This window comes from Eumetopias jubatus, unplaced genomic scaffold (assembly GCF_037043125.1).
Source record: "Eumetopias jubatus isolate StellerSeaLion01/CBP00866 unplaced genomic scaffold, mEumJub1_p1.0 scaffold_8, whole genome shotgun sequence".
Classification (NCBI taxonomy): domain Eukaryota; kingdom Metazoa; phylum Chordata; class Mammalia; order Carnivora; family Otariidae; genus Eumetopias; species Eumetopias jubatus.
In genome coordinates this window covers 45823253-45837140 of record NW_028274814.1, presented here as the reverse complement: position 1 = coordinate 45837140, position 13888 = coordinate 45823253, and the positions used below count along the sequence as shown (strand labels likewise).

Here is a 13888-nt window from a genome sequence, read left to right as displayed (position 1 = left end):
TCCCTGCTCATCTGGGAGCTTGCTTCTCCCTCTCCATCTGCCCCTCCCCCTGCTTGTGTTCCCTGTCTCGCTGTCAAATAAATAAATAAAATCTTAAAAAAAAAGAACGAAAGAAAAGTGTGATGTTTACAACTGGATATCCATGAACATAAGAATGACGTTGGACCCCCTCCTCACACTATACATAAAAATTAACTCAAAATGGTTCACAGATCCAAATGTAAACCTTTTTGACCTGGGTCAGATGAAGCTTTTTATAATATCAAAAGTACAAGTAAGGAAAGAAAAATGAGATAAATTGGACTTCATCAACATAAAACTTTTATGTTTGAAAGGATACCATCAAGAAAGTAAAAGAACCACCTATATAGTGTGAGAAAATAAAATTCATATATCTGATAAAGAACGTATCTAGAATGTATAAGAATTTACAAGTCGGGGGGCACCTGGGTGGCTTAGTCGGTTGAGCGCCTGACTCTTGACCGCAGCTCACTCAGGTCTTGACTCAGGGTTGTGAGGTCAAGCCCCACGTAGCTCCATGCCCAGCATGGAGCCTACTTAAAAAAAAACCCCAAAAAACCCAAAAAACAGAATGTACCACTTGGGGCACCTGGCTGGCTCAGTCATTAGAGCATGTGACTCGTGATCTTGGGGTTGTGAGTTTGAGCCCCACATTGGGATAGAGCTCACAAAAAAAAAAAAAAAAAATTTTACAACTTAACAAAAAGATAATCCAATTAAAAATGGGCAAAGGACTTGAATAGACATGTCTCCAAAGAAGATACACAAATGGCCAATAAGAAAAACCATCTTTAGTGTTTGAGGAAATGCAAATTGAACTCATACTGACATACTGAGATGCCAATTTACATGGACCAGCACAGCCATACGAAAAAAAAATAACAATTGTTGTTCCAAGGGTATGGAGAAATGAGAACTTTCACAATTACTGGTGGCTATGTAGAGTGGTGTGGTGCTTTGGAAAACAGTTAGATACAGAGTTACTCTATGACCTAGCAATTTCACTCCAATGTATATTCCCAAGGGAATTGAAAACCTATGTCCACATAAAAACATGCACAAGAATGTTCATAACAGCATTATTCATTATAGTCAAAAATGGAAGAAACCTTGGGGCGCCTGGGTGGCTCAATCGTTAAGCGTCTGCCTTCGGCTCAGGTCATGATCCCAGGGGGCTGGGATCAAGCCCCACATTAGTCTCCCTGCTCCGCCAGGAGCCTGCTTCTCCATCTCCCGCTCCCCCTGCTTGTGCTCCCTCTCTCGCTGTCTGTCGCCCTGTGTCAAATAAATAAATATAGTCTTTAAGAAAAAAAAAAGGAAGGTAAAAAAAAAAAAAAGGAAGAAACCCAAATGTTCATTAAATGATCAATGGATAAATAAATGCACTATAATCATCACATAATTAAATATTATTTACTCATAGAAAGGGATGAAGTACATGTTACAACATGGATGAACCTTCAAACATCATGCTAAGTAAAAGAGGCCAGTCACAAAAGGTCATATATTTTATGATTCCCTTCATGAAATGTCCAGAATAGGCAAATCCACAGGGACAGAAAGTAGAGTGGCGGTTGCCAACGGCTGGGAGAGGTTAAGGAGGAATGCAGAGAGACTGCTAATGATTCTGGGGTGATAAAATGTTCTAAAATTGATTAACGGTTGCAGATCCCTGTGAGTATATTAAAAACCCTTGAATTGTAACGCTTTAGGTGAAATCTATGCCCCATGCTCATAGTCATTGCCTTAATTTGCGGTGTATATTAAGTAGTCTCATTTTCTTCAATTTTCCCAGGTATAATCATAAACGTCACAACAGCATAGTTGCCTTTTTAAAAAGATTTTATTTATGTATTTATTTATTTGAGAGAGAGAGCTTTGGCGGGAGGGGGGGCGAGGAGCAGAGGGAGAGGGACAAGCGGACTGAGCTGAGCGCAGAGCCCGACTCGGCCTTGAAACCATGATCCCGAGATCATGACCTGAGCCAAAATCAAGAGTCAGACACTTAACCCATTGAGCCACCCACGTGCCCCTATAGCTGCTTTTTAAAATACAAATCTGTTGGGGCACCTGGGTGGCTCACTTGTTAAGTGTCTGCCTTCGGCTCAGCTCATGATAGGGTCCTGGGAACGAGCCCCGCATCGGGCTCTGTGCTCCGCGGGAAGCCTGCCTCTCCCTCTCCTACTCCCCCTGCTTGTGTTCCCTCTCTCGCTCTCTCTCGCTCTCTCTGTGTCAAATTAAAAAAAAAAAAAAAACTTACTGCCTTTTTTACAAAGATGCTGCTGAAAGTGAATAAGGAAGCCCCTGACCCTCCCAAAGCTGAAGCCAAAAGCAAAGGTTTTAAAGGACAAAAAAGCAGTGCTAAAAGGTGCCACACACCACGACTCCAAAGGCAGCCCAAACATCTTCAGAAGAGCATCCCCAGGAGAAACAAGCTTGACCACTATGCCATCATCAACTCCCCCCAACCACTGACTCAGCCATGAAGAAAGAAGACCACAATATTCTTGCATTCACTGTGGAGTGGATGTCAAAGCCACCAAGCAGCAGACCAAATGGGCTGTGAGGAAGCTCTGTGACAGGGACACAGCCAAAGCCAATACCCTGATCAGGCCTAATGGAGAGAAGGTATATGTTCAACTGCCCCTTGACTGTGATGCTTTGGATGTTGCCAAAGAAACTGGGATCATCTAAACTGAGTCCAGCTGGCTAATTCTAAATATATTTTTTAACCATAAAAAATTCTTTTTTTTCTTAAGATTTTCATTTATTTATTTGGCAGAGAGAGACAAAGCGAGAGAGGGAACACAAGCAGGGGGGGTGGGAGAGGGAGAAGCAGGCTTCCTGCAGAGCAGGGAGCCCGACGCAGGGCTCAATCCTATGACCCTGGGATCCTGACCTCAGCAGAAGGCCGACGCTCAACGACTGAGCCATCCAGGCGCCCCTACCATAAAAAATTCTTAAAACACATATATTCCTTTATAGAAAGGAAAGAATTCTTCTCTCTCTATAGGAAGGAAGGAAGTCCCTCTCAAGATGAGCACCCCATATCTGGGCTCCCTTTAAAGTAAAATTCCTCCCATTCCTTAAATCATCTCTATTAAACCTACTCCAGTAGGCTTTTGTCCCTCCTGCTCTATCTGAACAACTTCTGCCAAGGTCATCAACAAACTCAATCTTATCAAATCCAATGGCCAATTCTCTCTTTCCTTCCCAACCACTCAAAAACCTCTGACAAAACTAATCACTCAAATAAGTTTCTTCCCTTGACTTTTGATACATCTGTCTGTCCTGGTTTCTAGTTCCTGCCTTTTCTCACCATTTCTAAATGCTGGACTGTCTCCAGTGTCCAGTCCTTAAAACCCTTTTCTACATACACTCATGCCCTGGCTTGTCACCTCCAGACCCGTGGCTTTAAATACCATTTTTATCAAATTTCAATCTCCAGTTGGGACCCGGTCTCTAAGCTACAGAATTGGATGTCTCGCCAAGGAGGGCTAATGGGAATCTGAAACCCGGGAGTGCTCCACGCTCTTGCTCACTTCTCCACTGACTTGTGCTTCCTCCAGTTTTCCTACCTCAATCACTTAAGCTAAAAACAAAGGAACTAGGATTGAGTTCTGTATTACATTCTCACCCTCTGCCCAATTCATCAGCAAGTCCTGCCTGCCGAACTCACTGCTTTTACTACCGGTTACTACCATCTGTACTCAAGCCAACATGATCTCTACCAATAGGCCAGTAACAGATCTGTCTGCTTCTATACAGTTTATTGTCCAAACAAAAGGTTTTAGTGACCTCTTAAAAACATAAATCTGACTTATTTCTCCCCTGGTCAAAACCCTTCCAGTGGCCTTTTATCATATTAAAAAAAAAAAAAAACAACTCAAACATCTCACCACGGTCCACTAGGCCCTAGGTGATCCGGCCGTGGGCTACCGCCCCAATCTTATTTCAAACTCTTCTCCTTGATGCACTACCCTCCTTCCTTGCAGTTCTTATAATGGTCTTTGGGCCAAATGCGGCCTACCACCTGTTTCTTGTGTTTTCTTTTTGTAGTTTATTTTAACTTTTTGAGGTAATTATAGATTCACATTTGTAAGAAATAATACACAGATCCCATATATTCCTTACCCAGTTTCCCCTAATGGCAACATCTTGCATAACATAGTGCAATATCACGACCAGGGAAATGATATTGATAAATCTACTCACCCTACAGCCAGTTATCACTCTCCCGATCCCAACCAGCAGCAACCATTAGTCTGTCCTCCACCTCCATATTTTTATCATTTATTTTTTTAAAGATTTTATTTATTTATACATGAGAGACACAGAGAGAGAGAGACAGAGGCAGAGGGAGAAGCAGGCTCCCCAAGGAGCAGGGAGCCCGATGCGGGACTCGATCCCAGGACCCTGGGATCATGACCTGAGCCGAAGGCAGACGCTTAACCATCTGAGCCACCCAGGCGCCCTATATTTTTATCATTTAAAAAAATGTTCTATAAATGGGACCTATTTTAGTTTGGGCCTCTATAACAGAGTACCATAGACCGGGTGCCTTAAACAACAATTTATTTCTCACTTCTGAAGGCTGGAAGTCTAAGATTAGGGTGCCAGCATGGTCGGGTTCTGGTGAAGGTCTTCTTCCTCGTTTACAGATAGTCACCTTCTCGTTGTAGCCTCACATGGCAGAGAGAAAGCACACAAAGTAGCTCTCTGGCCTCTTCTTACAAAGGCACAAATCCCATTCATGAGGGCTCCACCCTTATAACCTAATAGCCTCTCATAGGCCCCACCTCCAAGTGCCATCACACTGGGGAATAGATTTCAACATAATGAATCTGGGGGGGGATACAAACATTCAGTCCACAACAAGATCATATCATATAACCTTTTAAAATTGCCTCTTTTCACTCACTATAATTCTCTTGAGATCCATCCAAGTTGTTGTATGTAGCAATAGTCTATTCCTTTTTTTTTTTTTTTAAGTAATCTCTATGCACCCAACATGGGGCTCGAACTCACAATCCCGAGATCAAGAGTTTCATGCTCTATCAACAGAGCCAGCCAGGTACCCCTTTTGCTCATTCTTTAAAAAACGGCTGAGGCTTTTTAAATAACAGTTTTATTGACATAAAACTCACATATTATACAATTCACCATCAAAGTGTACAATTCAGTGGTTTCTAGTATATTCGGAGTTGTTTTTACCTTCATAGGTTTGTATATTCTAGACGTTTCATATAAATGGAATTATACAATATGTGGACTTTTGTCACTGGCTTCATAAACTCAGTACGTTTTCAAGGTTCATCCATATTATAGCATGTATCAGCACTCTGTTTCCTTTTATTATTAAATAATATTCCATTGTACAGCTATACCACATTTTATTTAACCAATCATCAATTGATGGACATTTGGGTTGTTTCCACTATCGTGAATACTACTACTATGAACATTCAAGTTTAAGTTTTTGTGTAAACATACATTTTCAGTTCTCTTGGGTATATAGCTAGGAGCGGCACTGCTGGGTCATATGGTGATCCTATGTTTAATGTTTTGAGGAACTGCTAGCCTATTTTCCAAAGCAGCAATACCATTTTATATTCCTACCAGCAATGTATAAAGGGTTTCAATTTCTTCATCGTTGCCAACACTTTTCAGTGTCTGTATTTTCAATTATAGACAACTGGTGAGCGTGAAATAATATCTCACTGTGGATGTGATTTGCGTTTCCCTAAGGGCTAGTGATATTGAGCATCTTTTCATGTGCTTATTAGTTCTTTATCTTCTGAGAAATGTCCACACAGATCATTGGCCATTTTTTAATTGCATTATCTGTCTTTTTATTATTGAATTGTAATTAGTTTTTGTATATTGTAGATACAAGTCCCTTTACCGTACACATGATTTGCAAATATTATCTCCCATTCTGAGGGTTGTCTTTTCACTTTCTTGATGGTGTCCTTTGAGGCACAAGTGTTTAACCTTGATTATATCCAATATATCTATTTTTTCATTTGTTATTCATGATTTTGCTACCTTATCTAAGAAACCGTAGCCTAAGGAAAGATCACAAAGGTTTACATATATGTTTTCTTCTAAAAATTTTATGGTTTTAGGGGTGCCTGGGTGGCTCAGTCCATGGAGCGGCCAACTCTTGATTTCGGCTCAGGTCCAGGTGTCACTCTTGATCTCAGGGTCCGGGGATCTGGGCCCAGCGGGTAATCTGCTTAAGGACTCCCCCCCTCCCTCTCCCTCTGCTCCTTGCTCACCTCTCTCTCTCTCAAATAAATAAATAAATCTTTAAAAAAAAAGTTTTATGGTTTCAGAACTTACATTTAGGTGCGTGATCCATTTTGAGTTAATTTTTGTAAATGGTGTGAGGTAAGGGTCTAACTTCACTCTTTGGCACGTGGCTATCCAGTTGTCCCTGCACCATTTGTTGAAAAGGCTATTCTTTCCTCACTGAATGCTCCTGGCATCCTTGTTGAAATTTGAACAGAGGCATATGGGAGTTTCTTTCAGGACTCTCAATTCTATTTTATTCAGTTATGTCTAATGTTATGCTAATACCACCCTGTTTTGACTATAGTTACTGTTGAGTTTTGAGAGGGCTTTTCAATACGTGCTTTGCAAATATTTTCTCCGTAGCCTGACTCTTTACCATCTTCACTGGGTGTTTTGCAGAACAGAAGCTTTTAATTTTGGTCAGGCCGAAATTATCTTTTTTTTTTTTTTATGCTTTATGCTTTTGATGTCAAGCCTCTTCCTGTGTTTATAAATAAAGTTTCATTATAACACACCCATGCTCATTTGTTTACATAATGTCTGTGGCTGCTTTAACATATGACAGCAGAGTTGAATAGTTGTTAACAGAGACAAAAGGCCTACAAAGCCTAAAATACTACCTGGCTCCTTAAAGAAAACTTTGTGGACTCCTTGCTCTAATCTGCTAAGCCTTTCTACCCTAGCACCTTTACATCTACTCTTCCCTCTATCGGAAACACTTTCTTCAGATCTTCTCGTGGCTGGCTCTTTATTGTCACTCAGGTTCCTGCTCAAATTCATGTTGCACAGGCCTTCTTTGACCACATTATTTATGCAACCCTACCTTCCCATCCCAACATGTATGGCTTTACCTTGCTTTATTTTTCTTAATAGAATGTATCACTTCCTTTGCCAGAATATAAGCTACTTGAGGTGAGTCCTTGGCACCAACAGTACCTACCATAGGTACTATTTGAAATATTTGAATGAATAACCGAATCACAGAGAACTACCCATTTTTAAGAAAAACAATCCTGTTACTCTATAAATTATTTCATTAGGGGAGCAATACTTGAATAAAAGAACTATGTATCTGATTCCCAACATAATTTGTATAAGTGATGTTTGTGTGTCATTTTACCTCTGTGGTATTCCCTAACATAGCAAGCTAAGGAGTTACAGAGCGCTAGAGGGCAAGGATCTTTGGATGTCTTTAGATTTAGTTTTCTTTTTCTTTTTTTTAAGATCTTATTTATTTATTTCTCAGAGAGAGAGAGAACATGAGCAGGGGGAGCGGCAGAGGGAGAAGCAGGCTCCCCGCTGAGGAGGGAGCCCAATGCTGGGCTCGATCTCAAGACCCTGGGATCATGACCTGAGCCTAAGGCAGAAGCTCACCAGACTGAGCCACCCAGGTGCCCCTAGATTTAATTTTCTAACTCTATATTCCTTCCTGATCTCCTCCTGAACCTAAACTACAATCTAACAGGTGATTACTAATGTAGGTTATCTTTTTCACACTGTGATTGCTTTCTCCCCACTGTTTTTGAATTATGAACCTCTTGATCTGTCTACTACAAGGACCATGCAAAACAAAAGAAAAGAAAGAGGGCTTTGGTATAAAAACATTGATCACAGGCCAGCTCCAGCATGCTCTAGCTGTGTGACCTTGAAACTTTATCTCAAGATCCTAAACCTTGAATTCAGTCTGCCTCACAAATCAATGTATGTAAATAATTGGAAGTTCCCAATTATTTAATATTTTCTATATGCCTAGCTTCTGGCATAAAGCTCCTAAAACCCTTGCGATTTTCTAAGGGATAAGAACACTAGGAGCATCTCTCGTTCTATTATTTGTCTTTGACCCCGTCCCTGACACAGAGATCCTAAGAGCCTTATAAATTCCTAAGTGATGAGAGCGCTAGGAGCATCTTTTGTTCTAATCAGGTGACTCATTACATTAATGAGAGGACTCCTGGATGGGGGCTGGTCACCAGAAAGACCAAGCCATGGTTAGAAGCTTGGCGATTCAGCCCCACGTCCTCACCCTCCAGAGCAGGGAGAGGGGCAAGAAATTGATCATACCTACGTGAGGAAGCTCCATAAAATCCCAATAGTAGGGCTTTCAGAGAGCTTTCAGGCTGGTGAACACATGCATCCGGGGAGGGTGACTCACCCCAAGTCCAGGAGGATAGAAGCTCCTGCACTTGGAAGCCCCCAGACTTACCCTACGTATCTCTTCATCTGACTGTTCATCTGCACCCTTTATCGTAGTCTTTAATAAGCTGGTAAATATAACTAAGTGTTCCTGAGTTCTGTGAGCCACTCCAGCAAAGTAGTCAAACCCAAAGGAGGGGTTGTTGGAATCCCCGATCTAGGGCCAGCTGGTCAGAAGTATGGGTAAAACCGGGGCTTGCAACTGGTATCTGAAGTATGTGAGTGTGTTGGGGGGAGGGTCAGTCTAGTAGGACTGAGCCCCTAACCTATGGAATCTGATACTATCTCCAGGTAGATAGTGTCCTAACTGAATAAAATTATAGGACATGTAAGTGGTGTTACAGAAGATTGCTTGGTGTGAGGAAAAACCTCGACACATTTGGTGACTAGAACTGAAGTGTTTTGTGTGAGTAGGAAACAAGACCCAAAGGAAAGAATCACAGTAGGGAAGAACTGGATTTTTCCCTACATAGCCAAATACTCGGCCAAGTGCTTAGAATATATGATCTAATTTAATTGTTACAATAATAGGCAAAGAGACACGTCATGCAAAAAGCTAATTATTCTGTGGCTAATAGATATGAAATAGGACAAAATTTCTTAGCCATTTGTATCTGGCTATGTCAAAATGACCTTGTCAAAAGTAACGACAGCAACAACCATCTTAAACCTTTACTTATCCTTAATTACTACCAAGATTCAGGAGACTTTGTATTATTGGGATGTTTCATAGATATGGACTTCTTTTAAAATAAAAACAACAATGATATATTGGTATCTTAACAACGATAGGTCGGCATAATTAGAAGCTCACAAATAACAGAGGTAGGCAATTCTGTGATTTTTGAAATGGAAAACAAAGTACAGGGTCTAATCTAATTATTAAATAAATATACAGCAGGGGGAACTAGATAGGGGTCTGGGATGGCAGGGGCACGGTGGCTTTGTGTTTCATATCTTGCTCTTATAGTGCTTCCTCTAACATCTTTCCAAAATAGTCTTAACAATTGTCATGTAAATGTATCATGTTTTAAAATGTACTGACTTTTAAATTTTTTCACAATGTTCATTTTTGGAAAATATGCTAAGGAAGAGCAATTGCTCCCCCAGCTTTTCTTCCCTTAGTATAACCATTAAACAGTTCAGGAAAAAAATCGGGCAGTCTGAGACGCCAGCCATTCAAGATAGCAATGATTTCCCAGAAACAACTTTATTTAAAGTTTTTCTGGATGTGATCACATGTGGTAAACCACTGACTTCAGGCAATATGTGATTTTAGCCACCTAATGATGTCTACCCTACCCCATCTCATTCCAAAGGGTTAATGCCTTTTGGGAGATTCTTATCACAATGCTTCTAAGGTAATAGGGACTCAGTTACACTCTAGAGTCTGCTCTATAAGAAGACTTCTTCCTATTGTGAATTCATCTATTACTCTGTATTACTCTTCACAGGTCCTACACAGCCATGCTTCTTTTCGAGGATGTTCCCCCAAGACCAGTTATGTATAATTTTACCAAGACCCGTTTGCAATTACAATGCTGAACACGGCTATTTTATCATTCTTATTACTCTTGATGATATGAAAGCACAAAACACCCTAAGGGGCAAATACTAGTTAATTGTGAAAAGACAACGTGAGAATGTACCAAGTCCACTGGCTGCAACAGTCTCTCCCACCACCACTTATGTATGGCATACATGATCAAGATAACAAAAGATTAGGAAGATGACAGGTATCATGATTATTAACACAACCATGACAAAACAGTTTGATACCAATCTGACATAAATTCTTAATACTCACAACCTGTTTGTTGCACTCCATTTCTCTGCTATACTAAGAATTGACTCTCCCTCCAACTCCTCTTCAAGGTACTGCTTCCTGTAAATTTTAATTGGCTAGTTATTTATTCGCTCTATCTACTTAAACTCTTCAAGACCTTAAGTATGACTTAGCCCACCCAGTGGGCACACTAATAAATACTTGTGGAAGAATGTGAAACCTTCACAAAATTCTAATGATGTCTTAGATTAACTCAATTCTGGGGTCGTCAACAAAGCTCTTTCCACTTGTTCAGTAGCCAGTGGGAAGAATTTTATCAAGTTAAGGGTTCTGGGGAGAGAAAAGGGACAGAGCTGGATATGGTGAAAATGGAACCCCTATATTTTGAGTCATTCCTCTGTCATCAACTAGTGGTTTCCCCATTAGTAAAATAAGCAGGGGTTAGGTAATCTTGCTGTTACAAAATTCTGGGACTTAATGTGGCTTATTTTGCCATATAAAATTTAAAATATTGGAAATAAGCCACCTTTGGCCTAAAGTGCTTCAGTGAGCTGTAGTGGAGTCCGAAATCATGATTCTGCTTAACCAGTTATCAAGTCCTGAATCTGTTCCCTCCTCTCCTGAAGTGGATGGACGATTGTGGGGATCAGCTGAGATGTTGTATGTTGAAGCACCAGTGTTATTTCCTGAGTTTATCAGGAGGAGGCAGAGAATTAGAACAGACCATTCCTCTGACTATTGCACAGACTCTGTTACTCCTCCTTTCCATTTCTCTCTTCAAACTTCTCACCCCAGTCTCATCTCCCTCCTTTCCTGTCTGCAACTCCTTGTCTTCTAGTCATCCTCATTTAGGAGATGGGGGGAGGGGACAAATCAAGAAACAAACAAAAACAGTCCATAACTCTTTAAACTCGAGTAAATACTTTTGTTAAAAAGGGAGATGCTACTTGGTTATTTATGAAATTAATTCAGATAAGTTCTTCTTGAAAACAAGTGGAAATTCTCAATTTAGTCTATGTATTGAACTGGGACAAAATTAATAACAGTATTTTGCCAAGGACACCGGGCCTTACTCCCCTTCTCTTACATTCAGGAATAAAGCATTAAATGAATGGATGATCCATAACTTTCTAAGAAAATTCCAGTTTTCATCTTGCAAAAACCTACAAAACTAATCTCATCTGCTTAACAGTTAACCCCTGCTAGACATCCTTCAAGTTCCCTCCGCCTGGACCATTCTTCATGGCTTCCTCACTTCTGTCAGGTCTCTGGTCAAGACACTTCCTGGGAAAGGACCTCTCAGACCCACCCCATCCCTCTCGCCCACCCCCACCCCCGATTTAATATACCATTCCTTCTCCCTCGCCCACCTTAATACACCAGTCGCCTCCCCATCTCTTACTGTGTATTCTCTTCATAAGATTTATCACCGTTTGGCATTTTATTATCTATCCGTGTGTTTTCCTTGTCTGTCTCTTCGCTAGAGTATAAGCTCCGGGAGGGCAGGGCCATTGTCTGGTACGCAGTGGGATCCCCAGCATTTAGAGCAGAGACTGAGGCACAATAGGTGCTCGGGAAATAACCAATATTGTCTCCAGTACTCAGAGGCGACGTGCCGGTTTCTCCAGAGCCGCAGGACCCGCTCTCCCTCAGCCCAGCCCAACTCTGGGTCTCCACCCACCTGGACCCGATCCCAGCTCGCGGGCTGGTCCTCCCACCTGCCGGCCACTGGGACAGCTCAGCGTGTCCACCACCCGGACCCGGCAACTGCAGTTGGGCCCTGCGGCTCCGCTCAACCGTCCGTCTCCGGGGCCCCCCACGCTTCTCCGCTGTCCCAGGTCGCCGCGCCCGGGAGTGGCAATAACGGCGCCACTGCCTTCCGCGGGGCGCGCTCCGCAGCCGTTAGGGGCCCGCGCTGCTGCCAAATGCCAAGGATTCTTTTGGAACGGATCCGCTGATGTGGTCGTAAAACGTGACTCGTTTATCCGGCTCCCTCCGGAAGGGAGACGCGCGCTACCCCCGACCACGGCGACCCCAGCCCCACTTCTCACCCACACACCAGACTGACCCCCGCGGGCTGCCGCCGCACGACCCCTCCGGCGTCTTCGGACGCAGGCGGCTGGGAACCCTTTACGGGGAAACAGTGCTGGGCCCCACCATCCTCCAAGTCGCCGTTAGGAGGGTGTTAACATTTCTGCTTTAAAAGATACCCGTCCCCCTCACCGCCCTCTCGCCCCCGAGAAGGTGCCCCCAGATAGCCCCGCGGGGCGGGCCGGAGTGGGTGCCGGGAAGGCGGACGGGGGTGCGGGGGGCGCAATTCCTGGTAGTTCTTTAGGCCCCTGTGGCTGTTTTCTGATGAAAAACCCAACTGTCTTTCTTTCCACCTCCCAGAAAGGACTCTTTCGAGTTTCTATTAAAAGTCGTCCCCTGCCGCCCTGTTGGTGCTCTCCAGGGGAGGGGAGGGCCCAAGAGAACTCAAAAGTGTTTTGGAGAGATTGCTCTTCTCCGAACCTAACTTGGAATTATTTGGAGCCTCACCATGATGGCTTGGCCTTTAGTAAAGAGGCGAGGCCATAGTGACGGTTTTTTGTTCTTGTTTTCTAAAGATCTACACTGAACTTCTCAAAAGAGAACCTCCCAGTGAAAGATAAACACATGAAATGGTATGCAATTGAATTGGTCATCAGGGAACTCCAAATTAAAACTACAGGAGATTCCACAGCAGGCCCACCAGAATGGTTAAAAGGAAGGAGGAGGAAAAGGAGAGAAAGAAGGAATGCCAAACGTGGGAGGGCATACGAGGCACCCAAGACTCATACACTGTTAATTAGGGGTATACATTGATAAATTGGTGTCATCACTTGGGAAAACTAGCAATCTTTATTAAAACAGAACCTAGGCCTACCCTGTGACCCAACAATTTCATTCCAAGCTATTTCAACAGAAATGCATATACATTCGCCAAAACATAGGTACTAGCATGTTCATCTCAGCAGCATTCATAATAGCTCCCAAACTGGAAATATATAATCCAATGTTCATTGAAAGAAGAATGGATGAATACACGGTGGTATTTTCACTCAACGAAATAGGATACAGCAATGAGAGCAGATGTATTAAGGTGATATGCAACGATATGGATGAATCTCACAATTTTAGTGAAAGAAACCAGGGTGCAAAAGAGAATGTATTGAAAGATTCTATTTATATAAAGGTCAAAAACAGCAAAACTAATCTATGGTGTCATAAATCCAGATTGTGCTTACCCGTTGGGGGATTGTGACTGGAAAGGACAGCAGGGCTTCTGGGGTGTGTTCTGTCACTTGGTCTGGGTGCTGTTAACTTTATAAAAACAACCATCCGATAAAACATTTTTCCTGATGTGTTTTACCTTAAAAAGTTTTCAGTTAAGAACAAAAAAGACGGACGCCTGGGTGGCTCAGTTGGTTAAGCGACTGCCTTCGGCTCAGGTCATGATCCTGGAGTCCCGGGATCGAGTCCCGCATCGGGCTCCCTGCTCAGCAGGGAGTCAGCTTCTCCCTCTGACCCTCTTCCCTCTTGTACTCTCTCTCTCTCATTCTCTCTCTCTCT

At 42.5% G+C, this 13888-nt stretch overlaps 1 protein-coding gene across 1 annotated transcript in view; it reads right to left on the bottom strand.

Annotated features, from left to right (window-relative positions):
- The window catches only part of LOC148163694 (solute carrier family 2, facilitated glucose transporter member 3-like), a 67237-nt gene extending 53580 nt beyond the window's left edge, over positions 1 to 13657 (bottom strand). The window contains exons 1-2 of the mRNA XM_088025699.1: positions 13564 to 13657; positions 12016 to 12425 (exon numbers count right to left, since the gene is read on the bottom strand). Of these exons, the coding sequence (XP_087881825.1) occupies positions 12016 to 12425; positions 13564 to 13657 (504 nt within the window). The remainder of the gene's footprint in view (positions 1 to 12015; positions 12426 to 13563) is intronic.
- Positions 13658 to 13888: the final 231 nt, after the last annotated feature.